At 38.6% G+C, this 12,446-nt stretch overlaps 1 protein-coding gene across 50 annotated transcripts in view; it reads right to left on the reverse strand.

The window, feature by feature from the left end:
• TTC3 (tetratricopeptide repeat domain 3) overlaps window positions 1-12,446 on the reverse strand; it is a 129,764-nt gene that overhangs the window by 63,528 nt on the left and 53,790 nt on the right. For 43 of the 50 annotated variants that reach the window (XR_015166533.1, XR_015166524.1, XR_015166517.1 and 40 more), the window contains 3 exons: window positions 10,329-10,463; window positions 9,515-9,595; window positions 824-936 (listed from right to left, as the gene is read on the reverse strand). Coding sequence is in view for 41 of the 50 variants with exons in the window: in XM_086407627.1 (XP_086263753.1) it covers window positions 824-936; window positions 9,515-9,595; window positions 10,329-10,463 (329 nt within the window). In the remaining 9 variants the exon portion in view is untranslated. The remainder of the gene's footprint in view (window positions 1-823; window positions 937-9,514; window positions 9,596-10,328; window positions 10,464-12,446) is intronic. The other 7 variants (XM_086407834.1, XM_086407705.1, XM_086405775.1 and 4 more) reach the window with 1 other exon arrangement.

Genomic DNA, 12,446 nt, shown 5'->3' on the forward strand with positions numbered 1-12,446 from the left:
TGGACTTGAGTTTGAGCAAGCTCCGGTAGTTGGTGATGGACAGGGAGGCCTGGCATGCCGCAGTCCATGGGGTAGCAAAGAGTTGGACACGACTGAGGGATTAAACTGAACTGACTCTGCAGGTAAGTTATATAAACAGGGTGACAAAAATACAGCCTTGTCATACTCCTTTCCCAATTTTGAACCAGTCAGCTGTTCCATGTAAGGTTCTAACTGTTGTTTATTGACCTGCACATAGGTTTCTCAGGAGACAGGTAAGGTGATGTGGTATTTCCATCTTTAAAGAATTTCCCACGGTTTGTTGTGATTCACACAGTCAAAGGTTTTCAAGTAATCAGTGAAGGAGAAGTAGAATACTGGAGTGGTTTGCCATTCCCTCCTCCAGTGGACCACATTTTGTCAGAACTCTTAACTATGATCTGTCCTTGTTGTCCTTGGGTGACCCTGCACAGCATGGCTCATAGCTTCACTGAGTAAACAAGCCCCTTCACCACAACAAGGCTGTGATCCATGAAGGGGTAATGTAAACCATTAATTTATATCAATTCAGTCACAATTTATAAATGACATACACCAAAACATACAATATAAAACTTCTTGTGGCACATTATTAATGAGTTTCTTATTAGATTCAAAATTAGAAAGCACTAGTAACTGAATTGTTGACTTTAATAATTAATATTGAAATGCCAGTCCTCAAAGTAAACACAATTATCACAGTATGTAGAAGATGTCAAAATCATTCCAGAACAGGGATCATCATCCCATGAGACTTCAAATGAGTTGCCAGCCTAGAGCATAATGTAGTGTAGCTTCCACTAACCTGTTTTTTTTCAAATACACTTTTCCAATTCCACAGTAGGCCAAGCAATCAAGCCCCTCATTGGGGTAGTGTTCAATCATCCTCTTGAACTGGTTTTCAGCTTCAGATAACTCCTTCGGCAGCAATGAGAACAGTGATCACTTACACAGAAAGAAACGCTGAGAACAGATTTTACCTGAAGGTTGATTCTTTTTGTGTGATATTAAAAACAACTGTATACCCAAAAATTTCTATGGCAAAATTACACCCTCTGCATTTCATTTTCTTAGCAATTACATAAAATATGGCCATATGGATACTCAGACACAGAACCAAAATGATCCAGCTCTGGAATGAGAAGTTGGCACTGAACACAGGCAATGCACCAAATGAGCATTTACTAACACACACACAGGACCCAGTGTGTGCTGGCTAAAAAAGGCATAAGCTCATGGCAAAAAGACTGATGTGGATGCAAAGGTACTATAACATGTATCCTAGTAAGCACTGCTCCCTTAGAGTCACAGGAATTCCAATAATGTTGCCACAATGTTTTGTGACATAAGACAAATGCTGTGTCTTAAAAACAGCTATTTAGTAAGAATTTAGAACTTAAAATACATTCTTTTGACAATTCTCAACAGTGGAAGCCTCTGGGCTTTGAATGAATTTTGTTTTGGAAAAAATCCAAAAGATATTTAGCTCAAAGTAATAACTGGCTGTCACTCCATTGTGGGTGATAAAGGAAATGTCACTACAGAATGGAGTTAATAAGAAGCTCTGAAGCCAGTTCTAAAGGAGGCATTCCAAAGCAAGGGCTTCTCTGGAGTAAATACATCAATTCCTTCTGGAGATACTCTGATTGATGAAATTCTTTTAAATGTCTATCATTCATTTAAGTTCTATCACTCTGTTTTTTTTTTTTTATCAAAATTAAACCAAAGTAAGTTAAAAATGTAATAAACTATTTCTTCAATTCTGATGAAGCAAAATATGATATTTATTATTACTCTGTTGAGAACATGTCGTTCTGGCTTCAAAAATCTACCAGAAAACAGAGTCAGAGAGTCCCTAATGGAAGACATGAATCTGCCACATCAGGACAAGCGAAGCAGCCTGTCGTGGGGGAAACGACCCTCAGGCTCTGTGGACCACTCAGAGAGTGAACCTCATTAGGTAGCTGTTAGGGTTAAGCCTCATCTAGCCTAGGAAGCTTGGAACCTAAGTTGGTACACAGGGTAACTCCTACCTGAGGTTAATTATAGAACCATTTCTACTTTTTTTCAAAAATCCAACACCATGGAAAGCGGAGTATAACGCTGGGAGGTGCAGGTATGTAAGCTTTCCCGGAGCACACTAAAGGACCATGAGGGGGAGGAGCCAAGATGGCGGAGGAGTAGGACGGGGAGAACACTTTCTCCCCCACAAATTCATCAAAAGAGCATTTAAACGTCGAGTAAATTCCACAAAACAACTTCTGAATGCTGGCAGAGGACATCAGGCACCCAGAAAAGCAATCCAACTCTTCGAAAGGAGGTAGGAAAAAATATAAAAGACAAAAAAAGAGACAAAAGAGGGAGGGACGGAGTTCCGTCCCGGGAAGGGAGTCTTAAAAAGAGAGAAGTTTCCAAACACCAGGAAACCTTCTCACTGCCGAATTTGTGCCGAGCTTTGGAAGCACAGAGGGCAACATAACGGGGAGAAAAAATAAATAAACAATTAAAACTCGAAGATTGCAAGTCCTACGGTAACTCCCCCAGCGGAGAAGCAGCGCAGACGCCTGCACGCGCCATTAGCAAGCGGGGGCTGGGCAGGGAGGCACAGCGCGGGCTGCATTGCTTAGAGTAAGAATCTGGCCTGAATACCCTGAACACTATCTGAGCGAAATAATTTGGGCTAGCAAACCAGACTGTGGGATATCTACCACGCGAAAAGCCAGCCCCAACCTAAGACACCGCCAGGCCCGCGCACGGAACAAAGAACTGAACAGAGATAGCTGGCTGCAGACCTTCCCCCTCCGGTGACAGGCAGCCAGAGCCGGAAGGGGGCAATCGCAGCCCCAGAGAGACATTATCTATAAAACTGTAAGCAGGCTTCTTTGCTAACTAAAACTTCTTGGGGGTCTGGACGGTTAACATCTGCCTGAGAAGGTGCGCCGGTTTTACATCCAGATAACCGAGTGGCGGGGAGGCGATAAGTCGCAGCATTGGCGCTCGCCAAACACCTCATCACTTGAGCTGCTCGGACCTGGGAAGAGCACAAAACTCAGGCCCAACTGAGTCTGCGCCTCTGAGGACTGCCTGAGTGCCTGAACCTGAGCGGCTTGGACCTGGGAGGTACATGCAGCCCAGGGCCAGCCTCGGATTATTCCCGGCGGAACAACCTAGAGCCCGAGCAGTGTGGGCAGGGAGGTTACACGCGCCGTGAGCGGGGGCAGACCCAGTGTGGCTGAGGCACTGCGAGCGCACGCCAGTGTTATTTGTTTGCAGCATCCCTCCCTCCCTCCCCACAGCGCGACTGAACAAAGAGAAGAAATACAGCTCCACCCATCAGAACACCGACACAAGCTTCCCTAACCAGGAAACCTTGACAAACCACCTGTACAAACCCACACACAGCGAGGAAAAGCCACAATAAAGAGAACTCCACAAACTGCCAGAATACAGAAAGGACACCCCAAACTCAGCAATTTAAACAAGATGAAGAGACAGAGGAATAGCCAGCAGATAAAGGAACAGGATAAATGCCCACCAAATCAAACAAAAGAGGAAGAGATAGGGAATCTACCTGATAAAGAATTCCGAATAATGATAGTGAATTTGATCCAAAATCTTGAAATTAAAATGGAATCACAGATAAATAGCGTGGAGACAAGGATTGAGAAGATGCAAGAAAGGTTTAACAAGGACCTAGAAGAAATAAAAAAGAGTCAATATATAATGAATAATGCAATAAATGAAATTAAAAACACTCTGGAGGCAACAAATAGTAGAATAACAGAGGCAGAAGATAGGATTAGTGAATTAGAAGATAGAATGGTAGAAATAAATGAATCAGAGAGAATAAAAGAAAAACGAATTAAAAGAAATGAGGAGAATCTCAGAGACCTCCAGGACAATATTAAACGCTACAACATTCGAATCATAGGGGTTCCAGAAGAAGAAGACAAAAAGAAAGACCATGAGAAAATACTTGAGGAGATAATAGTGGAAAACTTCCCTAAACTGGGGAAGGAAATAATCACCCAAGTCCAAGAAACCCAGAGAACCCCAAACAGGATAAACCCAAGGCGAAACACCCCAAGACACATATTAATCAAATTAACAAAGATCAAACACAAAGAACAAATATTAAAAGCAGCAAGGGAAAAACAACAAATAACACACAAGGGAATTCCCATAAGGATAACAGCTGATCTTTCAATAGAAACTCTTCAAGCCAGGAGGGAATGGCAAGACATACTTAAAATGATGAAAGAAAATAACCTACAGCCCAGATTATTGTACCCAGCAAGGATTTCATTCAAGTATGAAGGAGAAATCAAAAGCTTCTCAGACAAGCAAAAGCTGAGAGAATTCTGCACCACCAAACCAGCTCTCCAACAAATACTAAAGGATATTCTCTAGACAGGAAACACAAAAATGGTGTATAAATTCGAACCCCAAACAATAAAGTAAATGGCAACGGGATCATACTTATCAGTAATTACCTTAAATGTAAATGGGTTGAATGCCCCAACCAAAAGACAAAGACTGGCTGAATGGATACAAAAACAAGACCCCTACATATGTTGTCTACAAGAGACCCACCTCAAAACAGGGGACACATACAGACTGAAAGTGAAGGGCTGGAAAAAGATTTTCCATGCAAATAGGGACCAAAAGAAAGCAGGAGTAGCAATACTCATATCAGATAAAATAGACTTTAAAACAAAGGCTGTGAAAAGAGACAAAGAAGGTCACTACATAATGATCAAAGGATCAATCCAAGAAGAAGATATAACAATTATAAATATATATGCACCCAACAAAGGAGCACCGCAGTATGTAAGACAAATGCTAAAAAGTATGAAAGGAGAAATTAACAATAACACAATAATAGTGGGAGACTTTAATACCCCACTCACACCTATGGATAGATCAACTAAACAGAAAATTAACAAGGAAACACAAACTTTAAATGATACAATAGACCAGTTAGACCTAATTGATATCTATAGGACATTTCATCCCAAAACAATGAATTTCACCTTTTTCTCAAGCGCACATGGAACCTTCTCGAGGATAGATCACATCCTGGGCCATAAAGCTAGCCTTGGTAAATTCAAAAAAATAGAAATCATTCCAAGCATCTTTTCTGACCACAATGCAGTAAGATTAGATCTCAATTACAGGAGAAAAACTATTAAAAATTCCAACATATGGAGGCTGAACAACACGCTGCTGAATAACCAACAAATCACAGAAGAAATCAAAAAAGAAATCAAAATTTGCATAGAAACGAATGAAAATGAAAACACAACAACCCAAAACCTGTGGGACACAGTAAAAGCAGTCCTAAGGGGAAAGTTCATAGCAATACAGGCACACCTCAAGAAACAAGAAAAAAGTCAAATAAATAACCTAACTCTACACCTAAAGCAACTAGAAAAGGAAGAAATGAAGAACCCCAGGGTTAGTAGAAGGAAAGAAATCTTAAAAATTAGAGCAGAAATAAATGCAAAAGAAACAAAAGAGACCATAGCAAAAATCAACAAAGCCAAAAGCTGGTTCTTTGAAAGGATAAATAAAATCGACAAACCATTAGCCAGACTCATCAAGAAACAAAGGGAGAAAAATCAAATCAATAAAATTAGAAACGAAAATGGAGAGATCACAACAGACAACACAGAAATACAAAGGATCATAAGAGACTATTATCAACAATTATATGCCAATAAAATGGACAACGAGGAAGAAATGGACAAATTCTTAGAAAAGTACAACTTTCCAAAACTCGACCAGGAAGAAATAGAAAACCTTAACAGACCCATCACAAGCACGGAAATTGAAACTGTAATCAAAAATCTTCCAGCAAACAAAAGCCCAGGTCCAGACGGCTTCACAGCTGAATTCTACCAAAAATTTAGAGAAGAGCTAACACCTATCCTGCTCAAACTCTTCCAGAAAATTGCAGAGGAAGGTAAACTTCCAAACTCATTCTATGAGGCCACCATCACCCTAATACCAAAACCTGACAAAGATCCCACAAAAAAAGAAAACTACAGGCCAATATCACTAATGAACATAGATGCAAAAATCCTAAACAAAATTCTAGCAATCAGAATCCAACAACACATTAAAAAGATCATACACCATGACCAAGTGGGCTTTATCCCAGGGATGCAAGGATTCTTCAATATCCGCAAATCAATCAATGTAATACATCACATTAACAAACTGAAAAATAAAAACCATATGATTATTTCAATAGATGCAGAGAAAGCCTTTGACAAAATTCAACACCCATTTATGATAAAAACTCTCCAGAAAGCAGGAATAGAAGGAACATACCTTAACATAATAAAAGCTATATATGACAAACCCACAGCAAACATTATCCTCAATGGTGAAAAATTGAAAGCATTTCCTCTAAAGTCAGGAACAAGACAAGGGTGCCCACTCTCACCATTACTATTCAACATAGTTTTGGAAGTTCTGGCCACAGCAATCAGAGCAGAAAAAGAAATAAAAGGAATCCAAATTGGAAAAGAAGAAGTAAAACTCTCACTATTTGCAGATGACATGATCCTCTACATAGAAAACCCTAAAGAATCCACCAGAAAATTACTAGAACTAATCAATGATTATAGTAAAGTTGCAGGATATAAAATCAACACACAGAAATCCCTTGCATTCCTATACACTAATAATGAGCAAACAGAAAGAGAAATTAAGGAAACAATTCCATTCACCATTGCAACGAAAAGAATAAAATACTTAGGAATATATCTACCTAAAGAAACTAAAGACCTATATATAGAAAACTATAAAACACTGGTGAAAGAAATCAAAGAGGACACTAATAGATGGAGAAATATACCATGTTCATGGATTGGAAGAATCAATATAGTGAAAATGAGTATACTACCCAAAGCAATTTATAGACTCAACACAATCCCTATCAAGCTACCAACAGTATTCTTCACAGAGCTAGAACAAATAATTTCACAATTTGTATGGAAATACAAAAAACCTCGAATAGCCAAAGCGATCTTGAGAAAGAAAAATGGAACTGGAGGAATCGACCTACCTGACTTCAGGCTCTACTACAAAGCCACAGTTATCAAGACAGTATGGTACTGGCACAAAGACAGAAATATAGATCAATGGAACAAAATAGAAAGCCCAGAGACAAATTCACGCACATATGGACACCTTATCTTTGACAAAGGAGGCAAGAATATACAATGGATTAAAGACAATCTCTTTAACAAGTGGTGCTGGGAAATCTGGTCAACCACTTGTAAAAGAATGAAACTAGAACACTTTCTAACACCATATACAAAAATAAACTCAAAATGGATTAAAGATCTCAACGTAAGACCAGAAACTATAAAACTCCTAGAGGAGAACATAGGCAAAACTCTCTCTGACATACATCACAGCAGGATCCTCTATGACCCACCTCCCAGAATATTGGAAATAAAAGCAAAAATAAACAAATGGGACCTAATTAAACTTAAAAGCTTCTGCACATCAAAGGAAACTATTAGCAAGGTGAAAAGACAGCCTTCAGAATGGGAGAAAATAATAGCAAATGAAGCAACCGACAAACAACTAATCTCAAAAATATACAAGCAACTCCTACAGCTCAACTCCAGAAAAATAAATGACCCAATCAAAAAATGGGCCAAAGATCTAAATAGACATTTCTCCAAAGAAGACATACAGATGGCTAACAAACACATGAAAAGATGCTCAACATCACTCATTATCAGAGAAATGCCAATCAAAACCACTATGAGGTACCATTTCACACCAGTCAGAATGGCTGCAATCCAAAAGTCTACAAATAATAAATGCTGGAGAGGGTGTGGAGAAAAGGGAACCCTCTTACACTGTTGGTGGGAATGCAAACTAGTACAGCCACTATGGAGAACAGTGTGGAGATTCCTTAAAAAACTGGAAATAGAACTGCCTTATGATCCAGCAATCCCACTGCTGGGCATACACACTGAGGAAACCAGAAGGGAAAGAGACACGTGTACCCCAATGTTCATCGCAGCACTGTTTATAATAGCCAGGTCATGGAAGCAACCTAGATGTCCATCAGCAGATGAATGGATAAGAAAGCTGTAGTACATATACACAATGGAGTATTACTCAGCCATTAAAAAGAATACATTTGAATCAGTTCTAATGAGGTGGATGAAACTGGAGCCTATTATACAGAGTGAAGTAAGCCAGAAGGACAAACACCAATACAGTATACTAACGCATATATATGGAATTTAGAAAGATGGTAACGATAACCCTGTATACGAGACAGCAAAAGAGATACTGACGTATAAAACAGTCTTATGGACTTTGTGGGAGAGGGAGAGGGTGGGAAGAATTGGGAGAATGGCATTGAAACATGTAAAATATCATGTATTAAACGAGATGCCAGTCCAGGTTCAATGCACGATACTGGATGCTTGGGGCTAGTGCACTGGGACGACCCAGAGGGATGGTATGGGGAGGGAGGAGGGTTCAGGATGGGGAACACATGTATACCTGTGGTGGATTCATTTTGATGTTTGGCAAAGCTAATACAATTATGTGGAGTTTGAAAATAAAATAAAATTAATAAAAAGAAAAAAAAAAAAAGGACCATGAGTCATGGACACCCGTGCTCACACCCATACCCTGACTGCATGCTGTTATGGGAAGCCTGAACTCTGGGAAATAATAGAATACCCCAGATACTTGCTATCCAGAACTAAGAGCTATTAATATTAGCATTTTAAGTATGTTTTTAAAAATAAAACAGTATAACACAAAGCTGAACTCTCCTTTTTTAACCTCCCGAGTCCAACTCCTTTCTATCACTAAATGCAACCATTATCTTAAACTTGATATATAAGGCTAGTTCATGTATTTTTTTTTTCTTTTACAAGATGCAGGTAGCCATAAACAATATATACTTCGCTCTGTAAATATTCCAAATTGTACAGAAGTGGTATCACATTGTTTACTACATTTCCAACTTGCCTTTTTCCCTCGATGTATTTCCAAAATCTATCATGACACATCAGGTCCTTTACGTTTTATATGAATAAAAAGTAGATTCCCATTGGTGACCTGGCATAACTTTTTTCTAATGGAAATACAAACTAAATTTTCTTTTAAAAAAAATACCACAAACTAAATTAAATTTAGGCATTTCAGAAAAAATTATCTTCGCTTCTCAGCCTTTTGGCCAAGATCAAGTGTAGAAAAAATATCAAGAAAGTACACAGACAGCACTCCCTAAACTTACTGTGCTAATCATCTCATGATTTACATCAGTCAGATCATTATGCTGTACACCTTAAAATTATACAAAGCTGTATGTCAATTATCTCAGTAAAACTGCAAGAGAAAAAAAGTACTCAGAAGGAAATAAGCCAAGAGGGGAAAACTATTTTAACATACCTTCTAAAGTTAATGGCGTATTTTAACAGTCTATTTTCACTGTTATAAGTCTTACCTCGGGCTGTCCTATTCCAAGGAGTGAAATGGCAAGTCCGTAGACTACTAACACGTAGTTAATCATGGCCAGGTTCAATTGCTGTCAATAAAAATCCTCTTGTTAAATATCTGAACATAATTCTGCCCAATTTATACCATATTAATACGATAACCACAACAATAAAAGAAGTGTAAACAATCTAACTGCTATTGGGTCAAGGCCAAACAGAATTAGAAAACATATTTTGCAAAGATATGCAATTATACTGCTATGAAGTGTTTAAAACACAGAACCCCTGTATCACCATTACTTGAACATGGTTCATAGTAGAAAAATTGGCATCATATTCTTCTGCATAAAAATGGGAAAAGTAATAGACTACATTCTTGGGTTAGCCATAAAGTCCATTCGGGTTTTGCCATACCATCTTATGAAAAACTCAAACAAACTTTTAGGGCCAACTCAGTATTTGCTTTCTCACAACCCCACAAAAACTATTTACCTAGCCAATACTCTCTTTGTAGATGAAAAGACATGACTAAAGTGAGTCCAAATCCTTGATTTTGTACTCTAATAAAGAGAAAAGGCCAAGATCTCTAACGAACACCAACTATAGAGCAATGAGAGTTTAAACCCGGGCTGTATAGCTAGGGCTACCATAGAGGCTCAATCAGAGCATTATCTGCTTCTCACAACCTGGAGTAGGTTCAGCCAATCTCAGAACGGTCTAAGATACAGTAAAACAACGAAACCAACCAAAGTTTTGGTTCTCGTCTACATTCCTCTGAAATGCGTCAGCACTGATAAACAAATCACCCGGAGGTGATTTTACCTTTATTTTTTGAGGATCTAAACCGTTGAGCAACTCTGTGAAGGCTTGGGCGGCGCTGCGGCAGCGCTGCTCCAGCAAGGCCGTGTAGCCATCCTGAATTAAACTTCTCAGCATTTTCATTATATTAGCAAAATCCTGCAAAAAGAAATTCTATTTCAGTAGTCTAGAGCTATGCATGTTTACTCTAAAACATAAGATGCCAAAGTTCATCATTAAGCAGTTATACCTTATAACTGATCATAAAATATGCAAAGCTAACCTTTATGCATTATAGTCCTTTTTCAGCATACCACCATTAAAGCAGAAATTAAAACATACAGCTTCACATCTTAATTCCAACGTTTCCAGTGCTGCCCATGACAGGAAAGGGTGGTTCACTTTCTAATACTAAGCCGTGTTCTCTTTACCAGACTAGACAGACAGTGTTTGGAAGTTTTAACAGCACAAATGGAGAACATTAGCCATCATTTAAGTAAGTATATTATTTGGCTGAGACTTGAACAATTAGACAAGTAAGAACAAGCAATCAATTTACGGGTCACTATCAGATTTCAACAACTGCCCTCATGTCCTGAAACAAACCCTAATTCTCAGCAAGAAATGGCTACTTTTAATCAGTAGCTCTATTCCCGCCTAACATGTACTTGAATATAATTAGAATTATTGGGAGAGATATTATAATACTAGGTTAAATGCAAAGGGAAGAGCAAAAAAAAAAATGCTATAATGCATCCTGAAATAAAGCAAGAAAAACTTTATAATCTGAATATACATGAGCATATACATTATAATCTGAATTCAGATTTCAGTTACATGGCAATAGCTATAGGCCAGAAAAGTTGTATGAAGACTGGAGAAATAAGACTACAGGCTAAACTTACATCTCCTCACGTCTTGACATACATGTGTACGCCATTCACTGGAGCAGAAAATGCAAATATGTGCATGACATTCCTCACTGTCTAACAATGAGGATCCAAAACACACAGAGGGAAAAACAGTCTGGTCACAAACAAAGCTGCTGCTGCTGCTAAGTCACTTCAGTTGTGTCCGACTCTGTGCGACCCTATAGACGGCAGCCCACCAGGCTCCGCCGTCCCTGGGATTCTCCAGGCAAGAACACTGGAGTGGGTTGCCGTTTTCTTCTCCAATGCATGAAAGTGAAAAGTGAAAGTGAAGTCGCTCAGTTGTGCCCGACTCTTAGCGACCCCATGGACTGCAGCCCACCAGGCTCCTCCATCCATGGGATTTTCCAGGCAAGAATACTGGAGTGAGTTGCCATTGCCTTCTCTGACAAACAAAGCTACCTATTGCTTTTTGTCCAATGAATCAAAGTTTAAGAGAATTTTACCCCTGAATACACATAGAAAAGAACAGGTCTCACATAAACTTAGTGTTTGCAATACAGTATTTAAATAGCTCAACAACAGCCATATTTATGTTATAATAAGAATTTTAACACTTACAGAAGATGATGTGCTATCTGCACACATACTAGTTTATTAGCCTTGAATGAACTAATTCCATTCCATCTTTCATTCTAGAAAACAGATGCATTTGCCTTATGTTTCCATTGGAAATTAACCCTCTCAATACAAGTTAGTGGTCTGTACTGAAAGCTCCATGAGTGGGCTGAACGGCACTCCCAGGCCTCGGCATACACAGGGGCCTAAGTAAAAGTGTGTTAAACAAATGAAGGCTCAAAAATAACTATCATTTTTATTTAAGCAATCTTTTGTCTTTACAAACTGTCTTTAATATTTAAGTCCCTCAGTCTTTAGGATCAGTAAACTCAAAATAAAGTGACAATTTAAACACTATTAGAAATTCTAAAAATGCTTTCACGCAACTAATTAGAAAGCTGTTGAAACTGATTAGGAAACATTAAAAATGCTTGAAACTTGCTTCATTCCAACAGACCTTAAAAAGAAATGTCATATATACCTAAAATAGACAAAAGAATTTTTAACTGACTGACATATGGAAATAAGTATTGTGTTCCATGTTAATATTCATTTGGGGGGGATTTAAATCCAGTATTTTATTTTAGAAGAAACAGACCTATATTTACATAGAGCACTGAATTGTCAAAGCAGACTTCTATGAATCACATTTAAC

Source organism: Bos grunniens, chromosome 1 (genome assembly GCF_055505025.1).
Source record: "Bos grunniens cultivar Pamir isolate PY7600 chromosome 1, Bosgru_T2T1.0, whole genome shotgun sequence".
Taxonomy (NCBI): Eukaryota; Metazoa; Chordata; class Mammalia; order Artiodactyla; family Bovidae; genus Bos; species Bos grunniens.